Source organism: Falco cherrug, chromosome 1, assembly GCF_023634085.1.
Source record: "Falco cherrug isolate bFalChe1 chromosome 1, bFalChe1.pri, whole genome shotgun sequence".
Classification (NCBI taxonomy): domain Eukaryota; kingdom Metazoa; phylum Chordata; class Aves; order Falconiformes; family Falconidae; genus Falco; species Falco cherrug.
This window is the reverse complement of record NC_073697.1, coordinates 53,132,117-53,146,980: the sequence shown is the minus strand read 5'-3', so window position 1 is coordinate 53,146,980 and position 14,864 is coordinate 53,132,117. Positions and strand designations below refer to the sequence as shown.

Sequence of the window (14,864 nt, the reverse complement as noted above, 5' to 3'; positions counted from 1 at the left end):
TTTGAGGCTATATTAAAATTAGTACTAGAACTAGTTAGTGTAAAGTTCTCAGAGAGTAAGAACTGAAAAGATGGTCATGTTGCTAAATGCCAGTAAGACCCACAGGGCCAGCAAAAGCATATTATTGAAGGTGACAGATGGATATAGTTTGTTGAGGTACAGTAACATCTGGGGCAAAGATGAGGGAATTAGATGAGCATGACCTGAATTTAACATGCCTGTGGATTTGACCGGACTAGAGGAGTTAGGACAAGAATTGCCCCAAGGGGTGCAAAGCTAGGAGCTAAGGGGGATGATAGAACCATTGGGGCAGGGGATCCATCACACCACCCCAACGGGACAAGCAGGGCACACACAGGGATGGTAGCCAGGTTCAGCCAAGGGTCCAGATCAGACAAGTTCATGGCAGTGAGGCAAGGCCAAGACAAAGCTGGGAAGTCATTTAGTTAGCTGGTCAGGATTATGATCATGCCTGATTAGGGTAATCAGGTTCAGACACAGCCCAGTCATTGCTGGACAGGTTCAAAGTCAAGCTGGGAAGTTCTTTTGTGTGTTGAGGTCTGAATCAACAGGGTCCACGGCCAGACATAACCATGGCTATGGCTGAGCTGGGGTCTAAAACTTCTATGATATTGTTCATTGGGTAGGGTCTGACGGTCCCCAGCTGAGCTGAAATGGGGCTCCTGGGCCATGGGCAGGATGGGGAGAGGCCACAGGTGAGGCCTATTAGTGCCATTAAAGCCTATTAGTGCCCTCAAGGCCCTACCGTAGGTGATGACGGGTAAGTTAACAGGAGTCCCTGAGCTACCTTTAAGGTTGAGAATTGGGACTGAGGCTCAAGACCTAGACTGGGGAGACAGCTTTAAACTGTGTCAGACAAACTTCACAGAATTAGGATATGGGTCTGACAGCAGTAGCATGGTTAGGTCTATGGAAGCTTTCACTCAAGTGTAGTTAAGGCTAAGTTCCACTCATGGGATAGGTAAGTGGTATAGTAAAAGGCACGGTTTACTGCTGGATCGGTCAAGACTAGGATAAGAGCTGTGGCTGGCTGAGTGAATGAGTTGTGTTTGGTTTCAGGATAAGAATAGATTGTTTTGCAGTGACTCTTTATGGGGCTGACACATTTTTTTGCCAACTTGGAATGAAAATCCAGGTATTGGTTGAGCTTACTGAGACACCTGTCCTGTTTTTGGCTGGGATAGAGTTAACTTTCTTCTGGGTAACTGGCATGGTACTGTGTTTTGAATTTAGGATGAGTATAATAATAATGTTTTAGTGTAAACACTGCTTAGCAACAAGTCAAGGACTTAGCTTCTTATGCTGCCCTGCCAGCAAGAGGGCTTGGGGTGTACAAGAAGCTGGGAGGGGACACAGTCAGGGCAGCTGACCCAAACTGACCAAAGGGATACCCCATACCATGGGATGTCATGCTGAACAATAAAACTGGCAGGAGTTGGCCAGGGGGTGGCAGCCAGCTGCTCAGGGACTGGCTGGATGTCAGCAGGTGGTGAGCAATTGCATTGTACGTCACTTGTTTTGTATATCCTTTATAATTTATTTTTCCTTCCTGTTCTGTCCTATTATACATAAATGTCTTTATGTCAACCCACAAGTTTTACCTTTATTCTGATTCTTTCCCACATCCCACTGCAGGGTGTGGAGTGAGCAAGCTGCTGTGTGCTGTTTAACTGCCTGCTGGGTTAAACCATAGCAATGGCAAAAAAATCCTGAAAATGGTTTTTGGTGGGTTTTTTTCTGAGTGTGAACAGGAATAACTTGCAGATAACTGAAAACATGGATGACAGTCTTGGCTAAATTTATTCCTTCAGAAAAACAAACGATTTTGTGTGTATGTCAGTTGTTAATTTACCATGGACAAATACTGAATGTGGATCCCTCTTCTGAAGAGGTTTTGGTTGTAATTGAAATTGTTGAATTTTAGGTCTTACTAATAGTATGTTTGAATCTGAAACGAAAGCATCTGAGTTTTAACAGTTCTAGTGATCTGTTGACCTAGATGGAAAATTGGCCAGTCTTTTGCAGGACTTTTCTTAGGTCCACCACTTTGGGCACACCATCATAGTAAAGCTGCCTGGGCACAGCTACTAACCTTATCCTTGAAAGTAATTTTACTGGTAACATTTTGAAAGTCAGCAAGGGCAAGCAGCAAAGCCTGCACTAATACTGTGGCAGTGGGTTAACTGAAAGTATGAGAGCCCTATATAGCCAGTGAAGAATCTTTGAGTCTTCTGTCACAACAAGAAAAATTGATCAAATTATGCAAAGCCTTCCATTTTTAAAAAACATGGTTTAAAGCAAATAATGTACTGTCCAGTAGGGAAGGAAGGAGTAGCTCCTCAGACTAATCTAGCTTTCCTATGGGGGCATCATGAAAATCCAATTTGTTCATTTTTTACTGTAATAGATATTATAGAAACAGGACAACTGTATTACAGGACTGTTACAGGATTAATAGTGCAAAAATGCATTATTATAAACTGGGGTTCAGTATGTTAATTCATGTTAATAAAATAATCTCTCCTTCTTCCAGCACATGCTCACATTTGACAGCCTTTAAGCTGCCAAATCATTCCTTCTCCTTTCAGTAGCATCCCGATGCTGCTACTGGTGACATCCACAGAAAAAAAGTATAAGACTTCTGCAGCCCTCTGTCTCCAACATCAAATTTCTATTGCTGTCAAAAAAAGAATATCTCTGTGGCTATCACTGACACCTTGACAGCAAGAAGGAAAAAAAAAATATTGATGCACATGAATACAAATGCAAAATCAAACAACCTGAGAATAGATGTTTTTATTAACAGAAAGTAATTCCTTTGAAAAAGTGTGTTGTGCATACTGAGCAAGGTACGGAGTTTGTAGAACAATTTTGCAGTGATGGCCAAGACAGACTAGGATAAATGTTGCTTTCCTTTTGATTCTCCTGGACCTCTTTCTCTAGGTTCTGTTCCATATTCTAACGGAGGTATGAATACCAAAAATGGTCATTTTGGATGTATATATGTTATTGAATGAAACTTTAATTTATGGTAAATGGATTAAGCTTTACTTTAAAACCTAGCATAACTCTTTTCAGCTTTCACTAAAGATACTGCTGAAGTATCCTTTTCCCTGCAGTGGAGCCTACCATTTCTCATTTGACTGCCTTTCCCAGCATAAGTTTTTATTTGCAGATATGATTCCTTGACCTTTAAACTTGTTTTGTTTAATTTGGGCATGGAGGTCAGTTTGGTTTCAGTAGGCACAGTATCTGAACATTAGACACTTTGGATAGCATTGTTTTAAGTGTCACGTTATGGCTGTATGGTGAATCTCCAGTTCCTTTTGCTATATTCCTTCATTTAGCCAGAATGTATGTATATCTATGCAATAGCATGTGCATACAACAATATTCTGCAGTATGCAAGAATAAAGGCAAGCAGTAATGGTACCACTATTGAAAATGGAAAAGTTGGAAAAGCAGTATATTTACAATCCTGGTTTTTGACAGACCTGTATTGCAAAGAAAGGCATTGTAGGAATCTGATCAAGACCTTTTTGAAATCAATGGGAATTTTCCCATAAGCTTATTTGACTCTAGGTCATTCATTAGATTATGAATGAGCTTGCTGATGAAATTATGTAATATCAATGATTCTGCCATTAACTGCAGAAATAGTAGAGGTTAAGAAGGTGTTTTGAAAGGTTATGCCATTGTTAGCACTATTGATTTTTAGCAAGTAGCCTAACCGCTGTCCTCTTCCCAGATATGAAAACACTATGTTTAGTCTCTGCTCCTCTAAGTAAATGACAACAACTAAAGTTGTTACATGCCAGAAATAAACACAGAAATAAAATAAACAATTGAGCATAACTGGAAGACATTAACTAGCCCAGTGTGGAGCCAAGCCCCATACCTGGTCTGATTCCAAGACCACTTCATGCACCAAGGATGGAAAACTTGGGGATTGTTGACGTTTTATCACCTTCAAATCCCCATGCAACACAAAGTTGACCTAACAAGTTTGTGCTAATGCATTATGAAAATCCAGAGTGCCCAGTTATTCACAGAATAGTTTGTTTACTTGTGGTAACTGGACTTGGCTTCTGTTTAACAGCCTTCAAGAAGAGAACTAGGACAAGGATTAAATATGAGGCTCACTTGAAAATGGTGATTTAAGAAATCTTTTCTAAAAGGAACATTGTGCTGCTTGTGAAATGTGTCTGATTTTCATCTTTGCCAGCTACCAGAATCAGGCACTTATTCACAAAGGCATCAACAGCCAGGTCTACTCTGCCCCAGTTCCTCTCCCTTAGTAAGCTTTTCATGTAGACATCCACCAGCATTTCACCTATGTACATGTCTGTAGCTGTCAGGCAGTGTGAACTGAAATCCCAGGAAGCCCTAGGATTGGGTAGCTGGCAGTGCTGAGCTAATAGCCAGCCATGACTTCTGTAGAGCTTATACCCTCCAGAGCTGGGCACAACTGTAGAAGAGTGGTCAAAAGCAAGAAAAGGGTTAATCTGGGATTAGTCAGTCTCAGACCAGATGGCAATCTAGGACTGTCAAGAACATGAGTTTTTGCATCAGGTTGGGTAAGTGAAAGGGAGAGAGAAAAAGAGGGAAAAAAAATATCTCTTAAGTGGAGGGGTTTTTTAATTCTTAGGGGCACTTAGCTACAGCCAGAGAAAAGCCAGTCTTTTCAAACATGAATACCTACACTGAGTCAACAGCAGGTTAATTCAAACATGTAATTTATACTTCAGGACCCCAATCGGAGTGATAGAAATGTTTAAATAAGCAAATGTAACCTACTCAGCAAAGCCCCTTCTCTTTCTCCCATATTGTAGCATTTCTTACATTAGATTTTTCAGTGTGAGTTCTACAGATTGCTAAATCAAAACACCAAAATATTCTGTGAAATTTTCAGGTAATTAATAGATACTGTTTTCTAGTCAGATCCCTGCAGACACCACTGGTTTACTACTTGCTATCCTCCATGAAGAACTTTGTGTTTGGGAAATGTTGAGATGGTTTTCTAACAAAACACAAATAGGTAATTAAAAAAAAATAACTCATCACAATAATTATTTTTGTTTGTTATTTGCTGATGATTCAAAACCTCAAACACTATGCACACAAATATGAAGGTACTTGCTTGCTTTCATTTTTACTTGGAAGAATGGCTACTGTGCTTACCTCTAATACAGCATGGAAATCACTCCTGTGAGAATACTTGGAGCAATCATTTTCATCCATCTATAAACTGGATTTCATTGGCAACCTGTAACTACAGGGTAATGCTGTTGGGTTCACGGATAAGGATATAGGTTTACACTGCAGCAGCTGTAAACTGGAGTGCTTCAGTGTACACTGTTCTCTAGGTGCATAATTTCTCAGCTACCTTGGGCAGGGTAATTTTATTCTCCCTGGATACTAAGAGCTATATTTCAGGTTAGACTCTATGTCAGTGAGGGAGGGATCTAGCACTTACATTATTATATTTATATGCAGATTACTCCACCTTGACTAGACTGAGTGAAATTCAATTAAAAGCTGCTTACCTGTTAGCTCCTTCCTGACAGCAAATAGCAAGGAAGGACAGAAATGGCATTTTCTTCGAGTTCTGTCTTGTTACTTGCCTGTCATGTGCAATAGGTCTGCTCAAGTTGTTTTATGATTTGCTGTTGTAGAGAAGCAGCAAACCATCAGCATAACAGGAATAAGGAGGGAATTTTGATTCAGGCACTTAAGTCTGAGTTAAATGTCTGCTGAAACAGCAGGCTTGCCTAGGGATATGGGGAAGATTGCCAGACTCTGGTATATGCTAGGAAGACCTATATGCATAATGACAACACCCTGGGCAGTGCTGGGTCACACAGCACCTTCCCAGATTCTCTGGCAAGTAGCTGTAGCCAGCACCACATCCTCCGAGACAAGATACCATCTGCCTGGCTTCTTGTCTGCTCCCAGGATATTGCTCATCTGTGGAGGAGAAGGTAGATAATAAACCTTCAGCTCCTCTGGCCATTGAGACTGGGATACCTAGGCATTTGGTAGGCAAGCGGAAAGCTAGAAGTCTTTAGCTTCCTTTTTCACACCAAGCAGTCCCCAAAAGGTCTGACAGATGGCAACCCCAAGATTTCAAGCACTAGTCAGAGAATCAAGAACTTAATTTTTTTTCCTCACTGACTTCCCCAGGTGAATAAGGATTTGCACTCTTCATTACAAGATGCAAGGGCAGAGATAAGCAACGTATCCTGATGTATAGAATTAAATTGCCAGTAAAAATCACTTGGTAGGTAACAACACAGAACAAGTCTGAAAACTGTACTGCTTTTAAGAGAGAGGCAGAGGAGAGAATAACTTAAAATATGTATATATGAACATTCTGAAAGACAGATATTGCAGGCAGAATTATCTTTAGATGGAACGTTTTCAAATTTTGCATGTCCTCTGAGAGTGTCTGTGTTACCAGGGTTTTCATGAAAAAGTAAACCACATTCATTTTGCATTCGCATCTTTGCTTTTTATTCCAGTAGAAACTCTCTACCATTTTAGATGTAAAAAAACCCAAGGGCTTGCACAGAAGCTAAGAAATGTAAAAATTAAAATTGTCACGGTGATGCAGCCCTAAACCTCTACAAAGTGTTACTCTCATCCCAGGACCAAATTCAGATGAGGTGTTGTAATTGAATGACTCCCATTTCTACGCTTACAAACCACAGTGCTTCAAGAGCATCTTTTTTTTATTATTATGTTACTATAAACCATTTTACATGCATTAAAGACTTCCCTCAGTCATGCCCACTCACTTTAGTATTTAGCTGCTTGGACTGAAAAATGTAAAAAGCCTATCCACGTGACAGACTTGGTTCATTCCTGGTTTTTCTCATCTTCTCATAAAATATACGATTTCAGGTGAGTTTAGCAAAACTTATGGAGAGACCATTTTTATTTGCACTTAATAAGCATTTCTATTTCAACCCACTGTTTGCCTGATCTTCCCCCTCTATACTGTGCCATGGCAGAGCTGCTGTTGTAGACAAGAAAGTTCTTGGCATAAACATGCCCAGTAATACAAACAGTAACCATGGGTACCAAAGCCTCCCACTAGCATTCTTCTAAAAGTCAAATGCCTGTGGTTACCTTTCAGGTACTCACAGACTCTGTCTCTCGTGATAGTATCTCTTCAGCCAGCGAGTCACTGCCTGACAATTTATTAGTAGTTCAAAGTACACAAACATGACTAAATGCATGCTGGTCTCAAGTGTGTGGACTGAGGTGGCAGATGCTACACTTATATAAGTACATATTATTAATGAAGCTGCGTTGTACTGTCTTGTGCAATGTATCCCATTAAGGGGATATACAAGAAAGGTAACGCAAGGACTAGGCAGGCTCAAGGTTCATGCTATTTGATTCAGGGGCAAAATTTTTATGCCGCACCTCCCCGAGGAATCTTTGCAATGTGGTTCAGGTTATATTGCAGCATTTGGCTTGAAGTGTCCCAAACCACTCTCTTGCTGTGTGAATATGTTTTCTCTGATTCCATACAAGAGTTATGGGAAGAAAACCATGCCAAACACCAAATCTTTTCCAGGCATTTCTCTGTACAGCATAGCGTCACACGCAACAACAAAAACTAAATCTCAGTTTTGCAACAGTAATGGCTTAAAAGGGCTGGTTTCTGTGAGTATTTGCTGTTCAGGTTGAGTAAAATTTTTTTTTTCTCCTGCAAGATCACATTTGACTTGAAAGATGCCTTCATGTAGGGCCATCCTTTTCTTCAACTACAATGGTTTATCATTTTATCTCCTCTTAATCTGTCCCATCCAGTGCCAAGTCACCTGGCTTGGATTCATTACAGCAATTCCTAAGGAGATAAGGCTGTAATACAAATAACAGTGCATTCTGTATATCCTAATTGTCAGCCTGGATACCTGTATTAACCAGTACTAGAGAAGTGGAATTCATAACACATTTGCCAGGGGGCCTGTTTTCCTGAAAAAGCTAATTTTAATATCTTCTAATAATTTGTATGTGGACTTGCAAAAAGCTGGCATTTTGCAGCTTGTTAATGCAGTTTAGCACTAAGAAAATGTCTCTATTTGACATTTCTAAAACCTGCATTTAACCAGTACAATAATTAGTTAACATTCATTGTATTTGTGTTTCTGTGGGGTTATTTGAACTGATACTATGTAGAATGGTTGGTGTGTTTATACATATCGTTTTAAAGGTTGCCAGGGAAACCTAGAACATTCTTTTTTGAAGAAAATAATTCAAATTAATTGTGCCAGCCATAATTTTAAACAGTTTTTTCAAGTTTTCTTATTTATGCTAAGAGAATATAGCCTTTAATATTTATTATTATGTTCCTAACATTTACTTTAGGTAAAAAAAAACAAGAGCAAGTCCCCTTCTACATGATGCACTTGAAGGACCACAGCTCTAGTAGTTTGAATATGTTAATCATTTGAGCATCTGTTTTATAGAGGTTTCTTGTAATGTCATGACACCAAGTACTAAACTGATTTTAGTCAGTTAGACTTTAGTTAAGTACTGAACTGACCTCTGATCACTAGATTACTCGATAGAAAAGATGATGGATAGCTATCCTTCACTTTTCCTTGGGAAGAGTCTGCCCTACGCTCCCAGCTGCATACTACAAGTACAGGGATGCACATCCCCTGCAGTTCAGTCATAAACTGACCTTCAAAAATTAAAAGGAAAAAAAAAAAAAAAGCTCTGTTTTAGGGCAGTATCTGGAACATTTCAGAAAAGTGGTTAGGCCTTTGCCTCAGACCTGGACAATGTTTATATGCCCCCATCAAAACTGTGATTCTGAAACCTCTGTGACAGCTGAAAGGTCAAATGACTCTTCCTTGCCTTGCCTTCCCTCCAGCTCTGCCTGCCTGTGTGCACATGGTGGGCAGGCCCTGGCCAGCAGCAAAGCCTCGTGGAGCCACTCGCTCCCTCCAACCCATGGGACAGGGAAAGATGTGAGAGCAAAAACAAGAAAAATTGTGGGTTGAGGTAAAGGCAGTTTAGTAAACAAAGGAAAGAGAAAGAAAAAATTTAAACCAAACAAGTGGTCTGAAGGCAATCACTGCGCAGTAGCTGCCTCCAAAAGAACACTCCCTTGGTTTTTATTGCTGAGCAATGTCATATGGTGCGGGATATCCCTTTGGTCAGCTGGTGTCAGCTGTCAAGCTGTGTCCCCTGCCAACCCCTCACCCAACCCTAGCCTGCTCACTGGGAGGAAAGAACAGGAAAAAGAGAAACCCTTGATGCTGTGCAAGCACTGCTCAGCAACAGCCAGAACTGGTGCATTGTCAACGCTGTTCTGCTCACAGATCCAAAGCACAATGCCATATGGGCTGCTCTAAAGAAAATTAACTCTACCCCAGCCAGAGCCCGTACAGCATCCTGCAAATTATCTCACATACACAGAAAGGCAACTCTGTGCCAGTCCAAAACTACCTCAAAAGGGCTTAAAAGCTGAGCAGGTACCACAGGCAAGTCGGGGTGTGGAGGCTCCATCTCAGCCTGTTAAAGGTCCGGAACAGGCTTGCTCAAACGCGTACTCCCCAAGCAGACCTCCCATCCACCAGCAGGATCAGTCCCAAAGTCACCTCTCATTGCTGCCCCATAGGAGGAATGGGGAGAGTAGCGAAACTCTCCCACTGCCCTTCTGCATGTAGTTATGGTATTCAGGAAAAGGAAGATTTGGGCTCACATTTTGGGGGAATCCACGCCCCCTTTTTGGAAAGCACCCACAGAACAAGAACTGCAGGACTGCGAAACACCATGCAGAAAACCCACCCTTCCTCCATCACATGCAGCAGAGGAGGCTGTGAGTGAAGATCAAGAGGTGCACATGCTCAGCTGAGGCACGGGAGCCGGGTTCCTGAACCTCTGTTTTCTCTTCAGTGGAGAACAAATATAAGCAGAACACAGCAATCATCGAGATACTAAGCTACATACCTCCTCTGATCACTAGATTATTCAATAGGAAAGGTGATGGATAGCTATCCTTCACTTTTCCTTGGGAAGAGTCTGCTCTACGCTCCCAGCTGCATACTACAAGCACAGGGACGCACATCCCCTGCAGCCTGAGCAGTCACTGGAGCTATGATTTCAGGCAACTGCTCTAGCTCACAGCAGTTCCCCATTCAGCAAGCTTGAGATTTTGGACTCTGCTATCAGATGTCTAACTCTACAGGCACCAGCCAAAGAAGTTCAGTCCATGATCTGCAAGAGACCTAGATCCCTCCTGAGCAGCACCTGGATGCCAGGCAGGATATACCCAGGCACCCACAATGGCATGGCACACCTGTGTTCAGGCAACCAGGAAATCTGAGCTGAACTTCAGTAGTGATATAGCCCAATCGATCCAAGATTGTGATCTCTCTTACTTGCCTGTATCACTTCCAAAACTGAACTCTCTTCTGTGCATTCCCTTAGGGTTTTTGGACAATGATGTTATCTGTTGTTAGATTTAAACTATTTTAAAATTATTTCTGCTCTACCGACTTGAGTTTTGCTTAATCAGGGCCACAGCGGATCTGGCTAAGCCTTCCCCCAACCCAAACCCTGCTATTTATAATGGTATCTACAGACAGACGTTACCAGAAAACAAAATGAACAGTACAATGCACTTGCAAACCACCTGTAAGAGAATGACCTTGTGATTACAAAGGCCCCTGGAATCCAGTCACACTGCCATATGCACTGCACATACCTTTAGCCACCATTTCAGGAAACAAGCTGGTTTCTGAAAGAGAGCATCCCTTAATAATCACCTTGGTAACCATTTATTCAAAAAATAGCTTTAAGCCATGGATTGGGATAATCAGGATGATAAAAAGTAGGATCCTTTCATTGTATTAAGTAGCCCATAAAATATGATACTGACCTCTTTCAAGAGCAGTAATGATATAAAGGTGGATTTTTCTCTCCACAGGCCTGAAAGGTGTCTGGACTTTCAAACTAGTGAATGACTGACCCCCTTCAGATGTCTACAGTCAGCACAGAGTTGCATGCTCCCAGTTTTCTTCCTTTCCTTCTAGCAAAACTTTTTTTTTACATTCAGTTGCTGTTCTACCCCCTGTTTGTTAGTTGTATCCACCTGTTTTCTCTCATTCATGCATCCTTTGGACTGGGACCAACTTTACAATTGTGAATCATGAATGAGGACGTCTTCTATGGTAGGAGCTCTCAAACATATCTGCAAAACCAAATAACTACACAAATAATGACAAAAATAAGTAACTACAAAACCAGATAACTGCAATAATGTTTAACTAATAAGGAATTGCTTCTGAATATTTTGAGCCAAATGATGCCACTTACAGTTTCTCATGAAGAGTAATGTGATACATGAGTATGGCAGGGCCTTTGGAATGTAGTAATTGATTAAACAAAATGTCAGGCAATATTTAACTGGTTCATGTAAAGTACTGCAGTCAGAGGAGAGCTATTTAATATAATAGCTATTTATGTCCTTATTGTTGTTTCACTCTTGAAACAGAAGAAAAGAGAGAGAATAAAGATCAGATGAAATTACTTTTCTGTTTTTAACCATCTGTACTTCAGCTATTGACTTAGCCACCTTTTATTCCTGGCAAGTAAAATTTACCCTAGCAATAATCCCCTTAAATGCTGTGAAGTAAACAAACTTTCAAATGGAGTGTCTTACAATTTACCTAATAATTTCATAACTCTTGGAAATTTCAAGACTTTTGAAACAGAAACTTTCAGACATCCAATTCATCATAAATTAATAATAATTTATTGCAACAGAACCCATCAAGATTAATTCAGTTGACATTAATGTAAATGTCATCCATATTTCTGTAGGTGCTCCATTACAATTTGTCTGCAGTTAAATATCAGTAAATCATCACTTAAAATGAATCCTACCCTCGATTTTTCTCCCCAGTATATCTTCTGGCCATACATAATGTAACTTGAATCTTAAGCTGAATGGGTACCACTGCTCTGTCTGTGCCACTAAACTGCACTATCACAGACATAATTAAGGGTCTTGTATCTGGTTGGTCTGGAATAAATATCATAAATGGAAAAAGTTACAGAGCATAGCAAGATAAATGAAATTCCACATTCTCCTTAATTTAAAAGAGGTGAAAGTGTCCTAAATTGCATAGAAAAAAACCCACCTTTTTGCAGAAGAGCAATGTTGCTGTAGCATTGACCAGAGAATGAAGAAAATCCTGTGAAGGAAAAAAGCTTTGGCCCTATAATTAGACACAGGGATTTAAAAAACGGCATAGCTGTATTTTAAAGCAAAAATGATGAAAAAGGCTTTGTGTAATCTTTTTGGGCAAGGGGGAGATTTTATTAACATAAATCACCCAAAAGGTGCCAACTGTCCTCAGAGTCTGAACCCACGGTAAGTTTCAGACAAATCTCGTACTTCTGAGTGTTTTATGCCACTAGTTACAAGTAACACGTGTGTAGTTCTGAAGGACGCATGGAGACAGCCAGCAAAAGAGGTGTGCAATCTCAGTGCTGCATCTTACACAGACCAGAACCAGACTAAAGAGACTGAACTAGTTCCCTGCTACAGGCAAGGAAGAACTTGTAGAAAGTCACTTTTCAGGTGCATGTTGGGAAATTTGTCACCAGAAGGGTCAGGAAGGAATGCAGTAAATTCAGACACACAAAATATGCATTCACTGTATGTATAATATTCATATGCAATAAACTTTTGTATTTGTAATACATACTGCCTTAGGGGGAGTTGGGGAAATAGTTTTGAAAAGAATGAAATTGTTCTTTTAAAGGACAAAAAGATTATACATGAATGATAAAGACCATAGAGACTGTAGAGGAATGAAGGCAGGTTAATTAACATTGATAATATAGAGCTGTGGGCTGGCTTCAGGGGCGGTGGGTTGGCTGATGTGGATAAGGTGCAGCTGTGGCTGGTTCTGTTAAGAGGTTGAGCAGCCAAGGAAGAAACAGAGAGAAGAGAGAGCGAGTGTGCTCTGGATGAGGAGAGACTAGGAGAAGACAGCAGAGGGACTGGCATGAAGAGTATGTTGGTATGCAATGGTAAAAGATGTTGTTGCAGCTTGATATTTTGAGAGTGCTGTGACAAGAGATGACAGAAATCAGTTACCTGTTTATATCCTGGTGCTCCAGAGAGATAATTCAGCAGTATATATTTAACCATTTAACCAAAATTCTCTATAGTTATAGTAACTACCTTCTCATTCTCCTAAAATTTGCATCTTTGCATTTGTGCCCTTTATTTCCAGTATTTCCACACTGACAGAAAAATCAATTATCGCTGTGGACATTCAACTATTTATTAGTGATCTTTGGTTTTGTTTTTTTTTTTTTAAATAATATTTGGGGCTGTGTTTGTAAAGAAAAATTAAAACTTGATTGTAGGATCTATGAATTTAAAGGAATTTGGGCAGGACTAGGTTGATTAAGAGAACGTGACCATCTTTAAAATTTGTAGGAATTATTTGGTGAGATAATCCTAACTCTTGCTGCAAACACTGGAGTCTCTAGTGGTCAAAGGGTAAAAGTTAAAATCATCTCAGTGTTTGTTTCCAGGATTTACAGATCAGTACTATTTTCCATGAGTAAAATAAGATCTGTTTCTAAGTGGGGCTCGAGCAACCAGAGGTAGAGAGGCCAAGAGAACTGATCTCTATAGCTTTGATAGCTACATACATCACTGGTGTTTAGCAAGTATTTTACTAGCAACAGAGATCTTGGTTAGGTGTCTTTGGGTTTTAATTCCTATTGAGCTGTATAAAAATTTAATAAGTACCATACTCCAAAGAAACCAAAACACTGGATGCAGGAATTCAGTTTCCAGCTTTATATTTTCTCAGCAAGAAGCCATCGTTCTTTTTTCCAAACAGTTGAAACAAGAAAATCAGCAAAATATTCAGAGAATGGAAATATTTGAGGTAGAGAAGAAGGAAATAATTTACATATATGCGTTTCCCAGATCTGAAAACTTTTTTCTTTCTCAATTCTGCTCACATTCACATTTCTTCCCCACTTACTAACTGTAAACTTTGTTCAATTCTGTCAGAGCTAACAGGAAAATGATAGTACATCGCCCAGCAGATCCAAACAGCAGGAAGACAACTTTGCCAAAAAATAAGTAAATAAATAAATTACTTTTTAAAGCACTGACAAGTAACATCAATAGAAGTTTCATTATTGATGTGTCCATGCTCTAAACAGCAGACAGCGAAAGACCAGATGACTAGCCTGCTCAGTAAATAGGAAACGACTCAGCTTCACTCTTTGTTCAAAAGCTGCTGCTAACCTGAATTAATTTGTAATTCTAATAGTGGGACAGTTGAAACTCAAAAATTTGTGTTGGCATTTCAAACTCTGGGCTATTCCAAGGGTGGATGCTTAGATAAATGCACACAAAATAAGTGTGCATTTATGCAGTCCTACTGCGATCCCTGGCCACATCTTCATTGCAAAATATTTCTTGTTGTGGTTTCTGAATACTAAGTGCTACTACTGCAACGATCCATAAATGTTGCTGGACAGGATGATACAGATCTAAGGTCCAGTGGATAAAGAGGGTGATGGCATCCAGGATGCCCATCATCCAGGACACCAGAGTACAGTCAAGATCCATTTATTATCTGTTTCTTCCACATAATATATCTCATGTATTCCACATGGGAGAGTAATAGCAGGATGGAAGAACATCACATCAGGACTATGGGGAATTGTTATACTTATTCTGCTGTCTGGCAGAATGGGATGGGAGCCATGTGCAGTGGCACAGCTGCATGCTAAAAGACAGGTTTAGCTCCTATTTCCCTAAGCAAATTCATCCCTTT

The 14,864-nt window shown here is 40.2% G+C and overlaps 1 protein-coding gene across 1 annotated transcript in view; it reads left to right on the top strand.

Moving 5' to 3' along the window:
* CLNK (cytokine dependent hematopoietic cell linker) overlaps window positions 1-14,864 on the top strand; it is a 63,545-nt gene that overhangs the window by 13,436 nt on the left and 35,245 nt on the right. Inside the window, exon 3 of the mRNA XM_055701572.1 lies at window positions 14,090-14,161. Coding sequence (XP_055557547.1) covers window positions 14,090-14,161 — 72 coding nt within the window. The remainder of the gene's footprint in view (window positions 1-14,089; window positions 14,162-14,864) is intronic.